The sequence below is a fragment of the Hemiscyllium ocellatum genome, chromosome 11 (assembly GCF_020745735.1).
Source record: "Hemiscyllium ocellatum isolate sHemOce1 chromosome 11, sHemOce1.pat.X.cur, whole genome shotgun sequence".
Lineage (NCBI taxonomy): Eukaryota > Metazoa > Chordata > Chondrichthyes > Orectolobiformes > Hemiscylliidae > Hemiscyllium > Hemiscyllium ocellatum.
In genome coordinates, this window is record NC_083411.1 from 32033826 (window position 1) to 32052317 (window position 18492).

The 18492-nt window shown below is 40.5% G+C and overlaps 1 protein-coding gene across 5 annotated transcripts in view; it reads left to right on the forward strand.

The window, feature by feature from the left end:
- stag2b (STAG2 cohesin complex component b) overlaps positions 1-18492 on the forward strand; it is a 194831-nt gene that overhangs the window by 83679 nt on the left and 92660 nt on the right. For all 5 annotated transcript variants that reach the window (XM_060832506.1, XM_060832505.1, XM_060832507.1 and 2 more), the window contains 5 exons: positions 1820-1892; positions 11135-11299; positions 12011-12107; positions 12688-12764; positions 17773-17977. In XM_060832506.1, coding sequence (XP_060688489.1) covers positions 1820-1892; positions 11135-11299; positions 12011-12107; positions 12688-12764; positions 17773-17977 — 617 coding nt within the window. The remainder of the gene's footprint in view (positions 1-1819; positions 1893-11134; positions 11300-12010; positions 12108-12687; positions 12765-17772; positions 17978-18492) is intronic.

The following is an 18492-nucleotide window of genomic DNA, read 5'->3' on the forward strand; positions in this document are numbered from 1 at the left end:
TAATTGTCTGTATGTTTTGTCTCCTTATCTGAAGAAGGATGTTTTGGCTATGGAGAGAGTACAACAAAATTTCCGAGTGATTGCTGGAATGGCAGTGTTGCGGTATGAAGTGAGACTGGATCAATTAGGACAATATTCACTGGAGTAGAAGAATGAGAGTTTCTCATAGAAACCTGCAAAATATTAACAGGATGAGATGGGGGTAGATGCAGGACAGATGCTTGTCATGACAGGTTAGTCCAGAACCAGGAGTCTTAGTTTAAGATGCATGGTAGGTCATTTAAGACTGCGATGAGGGAATCTTTCTTCACCCAGAGAGTAGTAAACCTGTGGAATTCCCTGCATAAAGCAATTGGAAGCCAAAGCATTGAATGTTTTCAAGAAGGAGTTAGAAAAAGTTCTTAGAGCTGAAGAGATCAAAAGGTATGGGAGGAAGTGGGAACAGGTCCTGAGTTGTATGATCAACCATGATCATATTGAATGGCGGAGCAGGCTCAAAAGACTGAGTGGTCAAGGTTTGTGCGAAGATTTGTAGCTCGGGTGCTCATTGTTGTGGTTCTGTTTGCCGAGCTGGAAGTTTTTGTTGTAAACGTTTCGTCCCCTGGCTAGGAGACATCAGTGCTCTGGAGCCTCCTGCGAAGCGCTGCTTTGATGTTTCTTCCGGTATTTATAGTGGTCTGTCCTTGCCGCTTCCGGGTGTCAGTTTCAGCTGTCCACTGTAGTGCTTGGTATATTGGGTCCAGGTCGATGTGTTTGTTGATGGAGTTTGTGGATGAATGCCATGCCTCTAGGAATTCCCTGGCTGTTCTCTGTCTGGCTTGCCCTATGATAGTAGTGTTTTCCCAGTCGAATTCATGTTGCTTGTTGTCTGAGTGTGTGGCTACTAGGGATAGCTGGTCGTGTCGTTTCGTGGCTAGTTGATGTTCATGTATGCGGATTGTTAGCTGTCTTCCTGTTTGTCCTATATAGTGTTTTGTGCAGTCCTTGCATGGTATTTTGTAAACTACATTAGTTTTGCTCATGTTGGGTATTGGCTCCTTTGTTCTTTTTACAAAATACCATGCAAGGACTGCACAAAACACTATATAGGACAAACAGGAAGACAGCTAACAATCCGCATACATGAACATCAACTAGCCACGAAACGACACGACCAGCTATCCCTAGTAGCCACACACTCAGACAACAAGCAACATGAATTCGACTGGGAAAACACTACTATCATAGGGCAAGCCAGACAGAGAACAGCCAGGGAATTCCTAGAGGCATGGCATTCATCCACAAACTCCATCAACAAACACATCGACCTGGACCCAATATACCAAGCACTACAGCGGACAGCTGAAACTGACACCCGGAAGCGGCAAGGACAGACCACTATAAATACCGGAAGAAACATCAAAGAAGCGCTTTGCAGGAGGCTCCAGAGCACTGATGATGTCCCCTAGCCAGGGGACGAAACTTTTGCAACAAAAACTTCCAGCTCGGCGAACAGAACCACAACAGACTGAGTGGTCTTCTACTTTTATTTTGTGTTCTGTGAATAAAACACTTGACAAACTACCTCAAGTGGATCTTGGGTGCAGGAATGTTTCTGTTCTGTGGATTGTTGTCCTATTTTATTTAATTACACTATACACAGCATTCATCTTTATTAAGTGTTCTATTGTATATATATCATGCACAATCAAACATTTTCTTAGTGATTACGTGTTATGCTAATTTGGTTTTAGTTTTTTATGTTGCCACTTTTTAATTGGCAAATACTTGCTTGTAAGGATCAACTCAATTCTAATCATCAATTTAAATTCCTCCACAGGGAGACTGAAACACCTTTCTCCTCTGATACTGATTTTGAAGACTTTGATGGAAAATCTTACAATCTGACAAAGGTAAAATGCACTAAATTTTTTTTGTCAATTTGTAAACTAGATTTTGTGAAATTTTGGAATAAAATGTGCATAATGTCATATCCTGTCTTTTTAAAGATGCTGTTGGCATCTTTTGCTTGTGTAAAGCTGTTTGCTCTGGCATTAGTGATACATATTTTTGATCCCATGAACAAAATAGAGCTCATGTTATGATCGAAAATTGTTGAACTTTGTGCTGAGTCTGGAAAGCTGTAAAGTGTCCAGTTTAGAGGTGATTGTATCTGGAGCGTTTTGCTGTAGCAGTCTTCAGAAGTCTGGTGCCAGGTATGGATGAACGATCTGATGAGTGATTGTATTGGCTGGGTCTGTACTTGTTTACATTTCGACGAATTAGAGGTAACCTTACTGAAACACAAAAGATTCTGAAGGGACTTGACAGGGTAGATGTGGAAAGGTTGCGCCTCCTTGTGGGATAGTCTCTGACCAATGCACGTAATCTCAGATTATGCGGTCACATATTTAAGGTGGAGATGAGGAGGGCTTTCTTTTCTGAGGGCTGTGGATTTGCTTGCAAAAGAGGGTGGTTGAGGTGAAGCTAATAGTGGGCTGAATGGATTATTTCTGCTCTAATAGTAATATGGTTTAATTAAGTTAGGCAGCAGCAGGCTCTGCTGAACATATCTGTGTGGTTGAGTATCTTGTGCCTAGATTAGAGTGGTGCTGGAAAAACACAGATGTTCAGGCAGCATCCGAGGAGCAGTAAAATCGACGTTTCGGGCAAAAGCCCTCTTGTGCCTAGCCTGTTAATAGACGTGCTCACTCCACAACATCAGAACTCTTTGCAGGAGTACTCTTTGGAATTTAGGTACACCCACAGTGTTATTAGAAAGGGAGTTCCAGGATTTTGAGCCAGCAGCAGTGAAGGAATTTTATTTTCTATTCATTTATGGGATGCAGGCACTGTCGGTTGGGCGAAGATTTATTTGCCGTAATGAGAGTTATGTACAGACCTCCTAACAGTGGTCAAGACCCAGGGGCGCAACATGTACCGGGAAATAGAGAAGGCATGTCAAAAAGGCAAGGTCATGGTGATCATGGGAGACTTCAATAAGAAGGTGGACTGGGTAAATAATGTTGCCAGTGGATCCAAAGAAAGGGAATTCTTGGAATGCTTACAGGATGGCTTTTTGGAACAGCTTGTCATGGAGCCCACAGGGGAGCAGGCTATTCTGGACCTAGTGCTTTGTAATGAACCAGATCTTAAAAAGATCTTAAAGTAAGGGAACCCTTAGGAAGCAGCGATCATAATATGATAGAGTTCAGTCCGCAGTTTGAAAGAGAGAAGGCAAAATCGGATGTAATGGTGTTACAGTTAAACAAAGGTAATTATGAGGGCATGAGAGAGAAACTGACAAAAATAGATTGGAAGCAGAGCCTAGCAGGGAAGACAGTAGAGCAAAAGTGGCAGGAGTTTGTGGGTATAATTGAGGACACTGTACAGAGGTTCATCCCCAAGAAAAGAAAAATTAACCAGGGAGGGATTAGATAGCCATGGCTGACAAAGGAAGTCAGGAAATGTATGAAAGAAAAAGAGAGATCCTATGAAGTGGCCAAGAACAGTGGGAAATCAGAAGATTGGGAAGGCTACAAAAACAAACAGAGGATAACAGAGAGTAATAAGGAAGGAGAGGATCAAATAACAAGGTAGGCTAGCCAGCAATATTATACATGTTAGTAAAAGTTTCTTTCAATACATAAGAAACAAACGACAGGCAAAAGTAGACGTTGGGCCACTTCAAACTGATGCTGGAAGCCTAGTGATGGGAGATAAGGAAATTGCAGAACTTAACAAATACTTTGTGTCAATGGTGGCTGAGGAAATAGCGGAGGCATTGGTTGAGATCTTTCTAAAGTCACTGGAGTCATGGAAAGTCCCGGATGATTAGAAGATCGTTGTTGTAACCCCTTTGTTCAAGAAAGGATCAAGACAAAAGATGGAAAATTATAGGCCAATTAGCCTAACCTCGGTTGTTGGTAAAATTCTAGAATCCATCATTAAGGATGAGGTTTCTAAATTCTTGGAAGAGCAGAGTCTGATTAGAACAAGCCAACATGGATTTAGTCAGGGGAGGTCAGGTCTGACAAACCTGTTGGAATTCTTTGAAGAGGTGACAAGTAGGTTAGACCAGGGAAACCCAGTGGATGTGATCTATCTAGACTTCCAAAAGGCCTTTGATTAGGTGCCACACGGGAGGCTGCTAAGCAAGGTGAGGGCCCATGGTGTTCGAGGTGAGCTACTGATATGGATTGAGGATTGGCTGTCTGACAGAAGGTAGAGAATTGGGATAAAAGGTTCTTTTTCGGAATGGCAGCCGGTGACAAGCGGTGTCCCGCAAGGTTCAGTGTTGGGGCCGCAGTTGTTCATGTTATATATTAATGATCTGGATGAAGGAGCTGGGGGCATTCTAGCGAAGTTTGCCGATGATACAAAGTTAGGTGGACAGGCAGGTAGTACTGAGGAAGTGGGGAGGCTACAGAAGGATCTAGACAGTTTGGGAGAGTGGTCCAGGAAATGGCTGATGGAATTCAATGTGAGCAAATGCGAGGTCTTGCACTTTGGCAAAAAGAATAAAAGCATAGACTACTTTTCTAAATGGTGAAAAAATCAGGAAAGTCAAAGTACAAAGGGATCTGGGAATGCTAGTCGAGGATTGTCTAAAGGTAAACATGCAGGTTGAGTCCGTGATTAAGAAAGCGAATGAACTGTTGTCATTTATCTCAAGAGGGTTGGAATATAAAAGCACCGTTGAGCTGCTGAGACTTTATCAAGCTCTGGTTAGGCCCCATTTGGAGTACTGTGTCCAGTTTTGGTCCCCACACTTCAGGAAGGATATACTGGCACTGGAGCATGTCCAGCAGAGATTCACACGGATGATCCCTGGAATGGTTGGTCTAACATACGAGGAACGGCTGTGGATCCTGGGATTGTATTCATTGGAGTTTAGAAGATTAAGTGGAGACTTAATAGAAACTTACAAAATAATACATGGCTTGGAAAGAGTGGATGCTAGGAAATTGTTTCCGTTAGGCGAGGAGACTAGGACCCGTGGACACAGCCTTAGAATTGGAGGGGGTAAATTCAGAACAGAAATGCGGAGACACTTCTTCAGCCAGAGTGTGGTGGGCCTGTGGAATTCATTGCCGCAGAGTACATTGGAGGCCCGCTGCTAAATGTCTTCAAGGCAGAGATTGATAGATTCTTGGTGTCACGAGGAATTAAGGGCTACGGGGAGAATGTGGGTAAGTGGAGTTGAAATGCCCATCAGCCACGATTGAATGGCAGGGTGGACTCGATGGGCCGAATGGCCTTACTTCCACTCCTATGTCTTATGGTCTTCTGGCCATCTCTAGTTGCCTTTGAGAAGATGGTGGTGAGCTCCTTTTCAACCGCTGCAACCCATGTGCTATCGGTTTGTTAGTGAGGGAGTTCCATGATTTTGATCCAGCAACAGTGAAGGAAGGGTGATGAATGGCTTGGAGGGCAACTTGCAGGTGGTAAATGGACACACATGCTGTCCCATGGACATACATGCTGAATTTCTGTCGTGCAATATATTTCCAAGTCAGGATGATATATGGCATAGAGGTGATCTTGCAGATATTGTTGGGGATTTTGCAGATGTTAACACCCTTGTCATTCTAGTTGGTCAAGGTCACTGTATTGGATGATTCTGTCAAAGGAGCCTGGATCAGTTGCTGCAGTACAGCTTGTGCATGTTACGTAGTATTGTCACTGTGCATCAGTGATGGAGGGAATGAATATTAAAGATAGTGATATGGTTCCAATCAAGTAGCAAACTTTGTCCTGCAGTGCATTGACTTTCTTGAGTTTTGTTGGAGCTGGACCCACTTATACTTGTGGAAAGTATTCCGTTATACTTCTGACTTGTGCCTTGAAGATGGTGGACAAGTTTTGAGGAATTTGGAGGTGAGTTACTCACCATAGAATTCCTAGTCTTTGACCTGCTGTTGTAGCCACAATATTTGTATGGCTGGTTTAATTCCGTTTCCTCGGCATTACCACTGACGAGAATTGATATTGGGTATTCAGTGGCAGTAGTGCCATTGAATGTTAAGGGGGCAATAGTTAGGTTCTCTTTTATTGGAGATGACCATTGCTTGGTCCTTGTTGGGCAAATATGATGGGGGAGTATTTCACTTATTCTACTGTACACTGGGGCAATGATAGTGCAAGGGGCAAAGAGGTTTGAAGTATGTTGAGGAACGCTTCCTAGATCTTTATCTTTCTAATCCAGTGAGGAAATATGTACTGCTGAATCTGGTTCTGGGACATGAGGTGGATCATTTCTCAGTCGGAATCATTTAGAGGGCAACAATATCCAGGCTACTATGCTAAGATTTAGCTTAACAATGGAAAAGGACTAGATGCAATCCAGACTAAGAATATTTAAGTCAGGAAAGACAAATTTTGCTGAGAACACATCTGACCCTGGTAAATTGTTATCAAGTACAGCGAGTAAAACTGTAACAAGGCAATGAGCTTCAATGAGCTGCCTTCAAAGAGGAGATTGCTCTTTGGCATTTGGTAGGGAATGAACAGTAGGACAAATAAATCCAAAGCTCCCTGTTTATAGAGAGTGAGAGTGGAAAAAAACCAAAAATGGGCATTTGACAGTTGTCAGGTAGATAATGCAACTGAGGGCCAGGCTGTTTGGAATGAAAATAAAAAGAAAGAGCATATACCTGAATCCAAAAGCTTCATCAAGATATGCACATAGTAATCAGGTGGCATAAGTCGAAATGGAGCAATGAGGGTCTAAAAAGAACATATATGCTTGCAAGTAGAGGTACCAAACGAGCATTTTGTATCTGCCTTTACCAAGGAAGAAATTGCAGACCAAGTCGTAGTGGAAGAAGAGGTCGTTGTGACACTTTATGACCTAAGAAGTCATTGAGATGTTGGATACGTTCTGAAGAAGGGCCACTGGATCCGAAACATTAACACTGATTCTTTGAAGTTTATGTCATATAATGACAGTGCAGATAAAAAGGTGTTGAACACACTTGCCTTCATTGTTCAGTCCTTGGGAGTATAGGAGTTGGGAAGTCATATTGAGGTTGTGTAGTACATTGATGAGGCCTCTTCTGGAGTACTGTCTCCATTTCTGGTTGTGTAGATAAAGGAAGGATATTATTAAGTTGGAGAGAGCTCAGAAGAGATTAACTAGGATATTTGTGGGTATGGAAAGTTTGAGTTCTAAAAATAGGTTGGATAGGCCAGAACTTTTTTGACAGGAGTGTAGGACGTTGAAGGGTGACCTTTATAAAAGTTTATAAAATCATGAAGGGTATAGATAAGGTTGATTGTTTTCTTTTCCCGAGGATGAGGGATTTGAAGACTGGGACACATTTTTAAGGTGAGAGAGGAAAAATTTTAAAAAGAAATAAGCAAATCTTTTACACAGAGGGTGGTTCATGAACTTCCTAAGAAAGTGGTGGATGAGGGCACAACTAGAATGTTTAAAGGCATTTGAATAGGTCCATGAATAGATTAGGGTTGGGAGGGATATGGGCCAGGAGCAGATAGGTAGGCCAAGTTGAGTTTGGGATTGTTTGGCATGGACTTATTGGATCAAAGGGTCTTTTTCTGTGCTGTATGATTCTGACTCTTAAGACTGTTGACAGATGAGTCAGACCTGCTGAGATCATGTAATTTCTGTTTTTGTTTGACTTCTAGCATGTACCTAGCATTTTTTTGTTTGATAGTATAATTATGCTTAAATCACCCTGATAAATCACCAGGAATTGGTTAATTACTTTTATGGATACTGGAAAATGTAAAGGTGTAAATTGCTGAGGAGCAGACCAAATTTCTCAATCTTTGAGATCAAAGGCAGTGCCAGAATTGGAGATGACTGCAAATGTTATACTCGTGTCCACAAGAATTGTCAAACTGAACTCAGCAACTGCAGTTCAGCTATTGTTATGTAAGCAGTGGAAAAGCTTTTAGAAAGCTTTGGACAAAATTAACAGCCACATGGATAGTGCAGTAATTAAAGAAGGCAGCACAGAGATACCAATAGAAAATCATGTTTAACTCCTCTTTTGAAGAAGGCCACTTTGTCAGGGTCATGTGGTTGATGGGTTTTTGGTTGAAGAAGTACCATAAAACTCGCAAATCAGCGAAGTTGAAGGCCATGAAATAGGACGATTGCAGCATGGGTATAAAGTTGGCTGAGTGACAAGAAACCAAGAATAGTGGTCAGTGTTTGTTTTCAAAATTGAGAGATTTGGGCAGGGTAGGTAATGAAAAACTGTTCCTATTGGCAAATCACAGATGGTGAACCTCGACACTGAAAAGAACCACTGCTGACAGTGCGTGTTTGGCATTGGAATGCTCTTTTCAGGGTCTGGTGGTAGCAGATTTATTTGAGACCTTCCAAAGAGAACTGGATAATTAGCTGAAGCAAAAATAGAAGAATTACCAGGAAAAGGTGGGAAAGGCCAGAGAACTGTCACAGTCATGACTAGCTTTCTATGTTATAATCAGTCCAAGATTGTGTGAAATCTAAGTTGGAGCAGCATGCAGAATTAAAATGACAAGAGATGAGAGATTTTTTTATGGTGGACTGAATGAAGGTGTTCACACATCCATCTCCCTGTCTATTTCATCTCCCCAGTGTGGAGGAGCCCACATCATAAGCAGTGAATGAAGCTTTTTAAGTTAACTGAATTATACATTTCAGTTGCATGAGTCTTTCGAGTTTTAGACAATGAGAAGGGGAGAGGCAACAGATGTTATACCTGCTGTCCTTGCATGGAAAGATGCTACAGAAAAGGGAGTGGATGAGGAGAGTTTCTATGATTGTGCCAAGATATTTAAATGAAATGGTTCTGTCAGAATATTTAGAGTGAAGGGAAGGAGACATTTGGTTGGTGACAATGTTGACAGTGGTGGAAATGACAGATGATTCATTTGGTAATGATGGTCTTGGGTGGGAAAGTGAGAACAAGAGGCCTATATTGTGGGTTTTGGAGGGAGCGGAAGCACAGAGAAGAGGCACATGACCAAGAACAGACTTGGTTGAGGGCCCTGACAAATGTGAGTTGGCTAGAAGTCGATTGAGAAACAAGGAAAACTTACCAGAAGCATTTATATGGTAGGTTTTATTATCTGAACATGTGCAATTGAGATAGAAAAACTGCGTGTACAGAATGGAGTTCTTGGAGCAATCTGGGCAGAAGGAAACATTGACTCTGACAAGTACTTTGACAATGAGCTTGTAGTAAAAACAGGTTAGAACCTATCTCACAGATGGGTCAAGGAAGAGACAGGAGGAGTCCAAGATGGACCATGGGAGCTGAGAGAAAAATGAAGGTTGGAAGATGTTACTTTGCAGCTCAGTGCAAGGATGGGAAATGTCACTAATGTGGTCATCAGTGTTATGGGAAAAGAGATGCTAGAGGAGGCCTAAGTAGGACTGGAGCGGATAAGGTTCTACGTATTCCAAGCAAAACCATAGCCACGAGGGTACTCATGACAACTTTTTTTTTGTGAAATTTCACTTCCCTATTTGTATTTTCCAGTGTACTTTTGTTTATGTAAAAAACACAGAAAAACGTTGTGGAACTGGGAAAGCAATTTCATTGCATTCTGTAAATGTGATGACAATTTCCCCTAACCCTTGCGAACTGAACCTAAAGCACCCAAGTATCCAAAGTAATATAATTCTGAAAAATCTGCATTGTACTAATCCAAGGTCAACTTATCTTTGATGTTTGGCATTCAAACTGAACTGAAGGGATATGGTTAAATCTCTGTGTAACTGCTATTTCACTTCCGACTTGACGTTTGCATTCCTCATCCCCCAAAAATAAAGGTCAATATTTCATTATGTAGGTGTGCACAATTGCTGATTTCTGTCCACGAGCACAGGACTTAGTTCACAGTCCCTTGTGTCTTACCAAGTAAACAAAAATTTCAGTTTATCTTTCTCACATCGAATGCACTTGACCATTTGCTTCACTTCACTGAACTTCTTCTGTTCCATAGTTCTGCCTGTAATCTGTGCCCTTTAGTAGTATAAAGTGCCAATTTAGAGCTTACTGTGACTGTTTTGTGTCACTTGTACATTTGAATACTGAGTGTATGAAGTGGTGAGATTTTGCTGTCAGCGGCCAAGGATGGGAATCTTCTGTCAAAGCCTCAAAACACAAACAGAACACTCAGGCTATTGCCATAACCCGACCTGTGTCCAATATAATGAAGTTGTCCGTTCCAGAGGGCAATGATGTATGTTGACAGTTTGCTGTAAACTGCTTCTCCCCAAATTTGGCCCACTGACTTATTTACACATTTGCAAACTCACTATTCCTTGATTCAAATCTCTCAGGATCAATAGCCTGTGCTGATTTTGTGCTGTATTCTATCAATGTTCAAAGTATAGATTTATACATTTCTAGTTAGCAAAGGCATAAAAGGTAATGGGAATATCGTGGATAAGAGATAACTGATCTAACATCTCATTATGATTATGTCAAATGATTCAGAGGGCTGACTGGCTGACACCAAGAGCATGCAGTGCCTATGTTTTCAGAGAAACATAGGTAGGACAGAACTACAGTTAGCCTCCTACTGGGTTCAGAAGTGATAAATCAACAAGATACCTGATTGTCTTAAATACTGGAAAAATGCTATTGGAATTATGTCTGGATGAAAATGTGTCAACTTACAACATGGCTGAATACACTGAAATTTTGTTTGTGTAAATACCTATATGGGTCTATGTGACGGACATTGCGAGTTAAACAGGGCTAAATGAAGACAGAGTGATTCTCTCTCACTCACTGATGCCTCATCACAAAGAACAATTTTTGAGGAATTCTCGAAATAAATAAAAGAAATTGAAACTCTCATCATTGTGACATCAAAAATCATTTCATTGCTCAATGCTGGATTGTTAATATCCCAAACAGGTGAAGTTGCCACCCTTAATGAAAATCTCTGCATAAGTTACAACCAACAAGTGCAGTTAGTGATGCTTTCATTCTACCCAGTTAGGAGTGTATGTGTTTTTTTTTTAAATTAATCAATGATGATCCCAGTAATAGCAACTTGACTTTGAAGGATGCAACAAATTTTAACTACTGATTAGTGATGTGTTCGGTGCAATGATAAGATTACATTTCTTTCATGTGGTGATACTGTAAAATATATTGTTTTAAAATCTTTTTTATTTTAGTCAAATAAAAAAGTAAAAAAACTTTCTGGAGAGAAAGGAAAGAGTGGAAATGGTGGAAAATCTGCAACAGGCATGAACCGGATGAATGGACATCACCAACAGAATGGGGGAGTGGAAAACATGATGCTATTTGAGGTTGTGAAATTGGGCAAGAGTGCAATGCAGGTAAAGATTATAAGAATGAGTGGTCAAGAAAATAAATTGTTTTGCAGTGCAGGAGTAAGACTCCGTATAAATTTTATGGAACTATCTCGTATCTTGCATGCTGTCTAACATACTACTTGTTCACAAAGTATCATTGTAAACCAAATGAGTAAGACAACCATACGAAAGGAGTTGCAGCATGTCAGTTTTACTTGCCACTTTATGTACAAATACCAAACTATAATGCTTTAAGGAGCTGCAACTCATGGGTTTTAATGAGCTACTTTAATTTCGATTTTTCTGTTCATTGCTGACAAGTTCATGACAGTGAATACAGCAACCTTTCATTACAATAACGGTGACTTGTGGCATGAATTGATTCAGGCTCATCTGGCATTACTAGGCTGGCTTAGTGCTAAAACTGATGACAGGCAAGGATAGGCTCACATTCCACTTGTTGCAGGGTGCAGATATTCCCACAAGGCCACTTCCTGTGCTCTTCCCTGCTTGTGCTGCGTTGACTTCTCCCTTCTACATGCTGTCATACCACTCCTTTTGCTTTCCTATTATTCTATTCTTTCATTTCATCTCACCCCTACCAGTCTTAGGTCTCACCTCTCAATTTTTTGCTTTTCGTAAGAATATCATGATTGCAAGGTATAAGCTCATTCTATTTTAAACAGTACTTTTGTAGTCCTGATTGTTTGTTTGCTTTTCTCTTCTGCTTTGTAGACTGTTGTAGATGACTGGATTGAATCCTACAAGCATGACCGGGATACTGCACTTCTGGATCTTATAAATTTTTTTATTCAGTGTTCGGGCTGCAAAGGTAGGTTGTTGACCTAGTATTTCCAGTAACCTTGATAATGTTGTGTCCCAGCCAAAATTCAGAGTTTGTTGATAAAAGACATAAATTGTCAAATTTTTCATTTTGCACTAACTGCAAGACTCTGCAAGATAATTTTCAGAATTCCAGTGAAAAGAAAAACAATGTTTTAGTGATCTGAGAAGCCTGTGATGATTGGCTGGCAAATGAACGCTGGTAGACTGGTTTCCTGAAGAATGAACCAGTTTGATGCTTGATTTCCAATCTTTTTTTAAAAGCTGAGTATACCAAGTATGGCACTAAAGAAAGCACAGCAGGTCAGATGGCATCTGAGGAGATATGTGACAGCTTGTGCTGTCAGATGTTTAAATAATGTATCGGACATAAGGTATGATGTCCTTAACGGCCAAATTTTCTAAAATGTTCAGATTATGTTCAGAATTATGTTGACAAGCAATCTAAGACTGGTGGCCAGAGTCACATTGTGGTATGTTTGTATGCACAAGAATGAGAATTTTTTTCTCTCTTCCCTGTTTTCTATGGTCTGTCTTGTATTCATTCATCAACTGTTCTTGATTGGCAGGTGTAGTAACTGCTGATATGTTCCGTCACATGCAAAATTCTGAGATAATTCGCAAGATGACAGAAGAATTTGATGAGGTAATTTTAAATAAAATTGTTTTCAAAAAACAACTATTCGAAATACAAAATAAATCCTGGAATCATCTCACATGTTTGGTGATTTCTTGGGCTAAAGAAACAGAGTTAAATTTCAGGCTTTTGAATCTTCGACCTAAGCAGGGCATCTTTATTTTTGTAATTTTTAATATGTATTTGGGATCTCGGGAAACACATTATGAAAGAAGCTGCAAGTGTAAAAGCTACAAGTTGCAGTCAGCATCTGTGGAGAGTGAAACAGGTTTCAGGTCGAAGAGTTTTCAAACTGGATGATTTATTAACTTAAGCTATTCCGATAGTAAACTTCCATATTATTTTTAAGGTTTGAAAAATAGTTGAAAGCTTTCTTACAGAATTATAAGTAACCTAGTTCACTGCCAGTGTTACATTATGTGCAGAATGTTTAGTTTTTTTGGTTCTGACGAAGTTCAAATCGGATCAAATTTTAACTTCAAATATGAATCAAAATTTATCGTTACAGTCTTTGCAAATCTCATTTACTTAAAAGTTCTATCTGCTCGGTTTTATTTGTTTTCTACAAGGTTGAAGTGGATTTCTGCTGTCACTGAAGTTTTTATTTGAACTAAGCACATAAAGCTAAAAGAAAAATAAAGCAATTCAAATTTCACCACTTCAGTAGCATTGAATTATTCAGGTTTCATTATTAATTAATTCTTGTCAATCATGCAATTATTTCAGTTCTTTGAGTGATACAATCTCAGTGAATGCAGAAATGAGTACAAGATTGTCACTGAACAGAACATTTACTGAGTACCTGGCAACTGTTTGTGGAACTCCAAACCCAATGGGTGAATAAACATACAGACTAGAAAGCTTTGACAGAGGCTGGTTTCTACTTGCCACATTTTTGCACCTTTATTCTAAACAATCCCCAACACTGGCTCTTTGTGTACACATCTAAGTTAGACATAATGAATTATTTTCAACCAACCAGTTCAGACATGTTATGGCACACCTCTAGTTCTGGTGGTACTTGAACCCAGACCCTCGAGGCCAAGGATAGGCCGATGTGCCACAGGAGTTCTTATACACACATCCTAAGTAGTTATTTTAATCAGTCTGTTCGGCATTATTTTAATCAGTCTGTTCGGGCATGTTCTGACAAGACTTTGGGGCAAGCAAGACAAAAACTTGGAAGTTCTGATCCAGAGGTAGGGACACTCCCACTGTCACAAGATTTGTTGTCACATCAAAGTCAAACATTGTTAATCAACCTGTTTGGATATTTCTAGGTTAATTTTTGGAATGTGGGCTGTAGCTGAATGGTTCAGCATTTCGTGCTTGTCCCAAGATTTTCTTGAGAAGCATGAATTTGAACTTCTGCAGTCAGTTTGGCGTTGGTACATCCACAATACCATTAGGGAGGGAATTCCAGAAGTTTGACCCTGTGACACTGAATGGTAGTCTATTTGTGATTCAGGGTGGTGAGTGGCTGGAAAGGGAGCTTGCAGGCAGTGGTATTTCCATTTATCTGCTGCCCTTGCCCTTCTGGATGGTTGTGGTTGTTAGTTTAGAAGGTGTTGTCTGAAGATCTTTGGTGAATTTCTGCAGTGCAATTTGTAGATGATGCACAGTACAGATACTGAGAGTCGGTGGCGAAAGGACAAAATGTTTGGAGATGCAGTGCCAATCAAGGTGCTGCTTCGGCCAGGACAATGTCTGGCTTTTTGAGTGTTATTGGAGCTGCACTCATCCAAGCAAGTGGAGATCTTTCCATCTCACGTTTTGACTTGTGCCTTGCTGATGGTGGACAGGCTTTGGAGAGTCTGGAGGTGAATTACTGCAGGATTCTGAGCTTCTTATCTGCTTTTGTAGCTGCAGTTCTTATTTGTTCTTCCATATTAAGTTCAGTTCGATGGTAACCTCCAGGATTGATAGTGGGGATTCATGACGGTGGTGTCATTGAATGTCAAAATTCTCTTGTTGGAGTTTGGCTGGCCCTTGTGTGAATGTTGTATGCCACTTGTCAACCCAAACATTTGAACATGGACTTCTTTGGTATGTACGGAGTCGCAAATGGTGTTGAACATTGTGCAATCATTGGTGAACATTTCCACTTATGACTTAGGGTGGAGGTAAGTTCATTGAATCAACTGAAGGTGGTTGGGCCTTGGGCACCACCAAGAGAAACTCCTGCAGAGTTGTCCGGAGCTGCAATGATTGACCTTCAACAACCACGACCATTGTCTTTTGTGCCATATATGATTCAAGCTTGCGTAGGGTTTCCCCTTTTATTCCCATTGATGCTTGTTTTGCGAAAGTTCTTTGATTCTATATACTTGGTCAAATGCAACCTTGATGTTAAGTACAGTGAACTCTGAATTCATCTGTAGAATTCAGCTCTTTTGTCCATGTGTAAACCAAGGCTGTAATGATTTGTGGAGCTGAATGGTTTCAATAGAACCCAAACTGAGTGTTAGTGAGCAAGTTAGTACTGAGCAAATGCTACGTGGTAGCACTGTTGGTAGCTTCCGTAACTTCACTGATAAAGACCAATACAACACACACATGCCCTTCGGCCCTCCAAACTTGTGGCAACACGTTTTGCACTTTTCTATACTAAAGCTCTCTTCACTTACAGAATCAAAATTGTTATGGACCAGGCCAGACCCCCTCAAAACATTTCAAGAAAATAGCCCAGACCCTAACTTTTTTTACTTGTTTTAAGCAGGTATAACATGGATATTCCAGGAGGATGCTGCTGGTCAACCCACTTAGTTTTAAACAAAATAATTTATTTTAAAGATTACTGAATGAAATACCAACAACAGAGAACAGAATACAGAGTAATTTAACCTATCTGAAAGCCCAGCAGATTATCCCAGTTTAATGATGCTGTTCCACATACTTGCAGCAATCCCTATAAACACCCCTTGGCACAAAAGGTAAAATCAAACAGTTTTTTTTCATGAGAAAAGTCAGTGAGAGAGTACCAGCCTGGACCTGCTTCTTTGGGTCCAGTAGGCTTTTCTGCAAATTACTGCTAAAAACCAAACCAAACCAAAGAAAAGCTGAGCTGGGAGAAGTGGCCATTGCCCTTTTGTTGTAAAAATATTCTTTTTAAAACTTCAAAACCTTCTGCCTGAGGCAGTATCTGTTGCTATAAACAAATTGGCCCTAAAACCCTTCAGTCCCTAACCTTTTGGAGTCTGTGTCTTTTACAACCCCTCTGGGAAGAAAAAAGTCATTGATAGCTCATGCATTCATCCAGGTGTTTCTTGAGTGCTGGTATTGCGTCTGCTTCCATTACCATCCCTAGCTGTGCATTTCAGGCACTCACCACCCTTGTTTGGAAAACTTGCCTCAAATATCTTTTTTTTCCTGAAAGCCCCCCACCCCCAACCTTGAACCTTTATCCCCTAGTAATTGACCTCTCCACCGTGGGGAAAAAAGACTCCTACTTTCTACTCTATCCATGTCATTTACAATCTTATAAACTTCTTTGAGGTCGCCCCACAACTTCCTGCATTCCAGTCAAAACAAACCCAGTCTATCCAACCATTCTTCATAGCTAAAATTCCTCATAGGCAACATCCTGGTAAACCTCCAAAGCATCCACATCCTTATGGTAGTGTGGTGACCAGTACTCTTCGCAATATTCCAACTGTGGCCTAACTAAACCTCTATAAAACTACAGGATAACTTGTCTGTACTTATTTTCAATGCCCCTTCCAATAAAGGCAGGCATGTCAAAGGTCTTTTTTTACTACCTTATCTACCTGTGCTGCCACCTTCAGTGATCTGTGGACCTGCACATCCAGATTTCTGTATTTCCGTAATGTTAAGAGTTCTGCCATTCACTGTATAATTACCACTTGTACGTGACCTTACAAAATGCATCACCTCACGTTTGTCCAGATTAAACTCCATCTGCCATTATTCTGCCCATGTCTCCAACTGATGTTTATCCTCTGACAATTCTCCTCACCATCTGCAACTCCTCCAATCTTTGTATTGTTCGCAGACTTGCGATTTAGACCAGCCATGTTTTCCTCCGAATCATTTATGTAGACCACAACAACAGGGGTCCTAGCACTGATCCCTGTGGAAACCACTAGTCACAACCATCCACTCCAAAAAGCATCCTTCCACCACTACCCTCTGCCTTCTATGACTAAGTCAGTTCTTCCAGCTCAACCCTGATACCATGTGATTTCATCTTTTGTACCAGTCATAGAGATGTACAGCATGGAAACAGATCCTTTGGTCTGTCATGAGATCACCTTTTGTACCAGTCTAAATGATTGAGGGTAGACAAATGGGTGATAATTGGCTCGGTTAGTTTTTGTATGCAGGAGATAACTAACTAATTTAGCACTGGTGACCATTGTCAATTGTCAGCAAAACGCATTTGGTTCATAATGTCCTTTAGGGAAGGAAACTGCCATCCTAACCTGGTCTGGGCTACCTGTGAATCTGGACCCACAGCAATAATATTGAGTCTTAACTATCCTCTTGACAATTAGAAATGGGCACTTAATGCTGGCCAACTGGTGATGCCTTCGTCCTGTGAAAGAATTAAAAGAAATTACCAGGAAATGCCAGTTTTAACACATAGCCAGTGTATGAGGGACTTATACCTGGACTTTGAACCAGAGGTAGGCACTGCGCCACAGCAATTGTTTAAAAATATTTGGCAAAAAGAGAAACCAATTGAACCAAATTTTGAACTCGAGCAGCTGTTTAGCACAATGTAACTCTAAAGAAAACTGCGAATCAAAATTCAAACATTTTTGAGAGAAACATTGCTGCAACACCACCATTAACCTCAACACCGCCCCCTCCCACCCCCAAAATAATCAGATTAGATATCTGTTTTCTTTCTTATACAGTATACAGAATATATTTGTATGTTTGGATCACAGAACTATTTGGTTTGAATTTGTGATCTGTAATTCTGTACCAAGTTACCTTTGAACAATCTGTCTTTTTTTGCTAACCACATTTAATGAACTTTCTTATACTCCAGGACAGTGGTGATTACCCGCTTACAATGCCTGGTCCACAGTGGAAGAAATTCAAGTCTAGTTTCTGCGAATTCATCTCTGTGCTTGTCAGGCAGTGTCAGTACAGTATCATATATGATGAATATATGATGGACACTGTTATTTCACTGTTAACTGGGTTATCAGACTCCCAGGTTAGAGCATTCAGACACACCAGCACATTGGCAGGTGAGCTATCCGCTTTAAAGTACTGAAGTTGTTTCCTTCAAGTTATATATTGTTTTTACATTTTCCATTTTCTCTCTGCCATTAAAGTCATATGTTGGTAGGGAATCCTTGTTTTGTAACCCTCTGAACTAATTATTTTTCAGTTAAGGATATTTTCAGACATGCTTTCCTTACCCTCTAAGATCTTTTACTAATCATCTCGCAACCAAAATCAAAATAATAATGTAACCCTTGAATTCATGTTGGCGAATAGGTTCACATCATCTTTACAGATGCTACCAGGTTTTTGATAAACTTTTCTCATTATCTCTGCACTTATTATTCTGTGTCTCCGTTTGCTTCAGTCCTTTGGAAAAAAACTTCACTTGGCCTGAACAGATGTGAACTGACGCAAAAGCCAAGTCATTTTCTTCCAAAAGCGCAAACTCAGTCTATCAGCAAGTTTGTTTGGCTCCTTTGGCGGGGGGGTGGGGAAGAGAATAAACTTTGCTTTTAAATCTGTTCAGGCAAAGCAA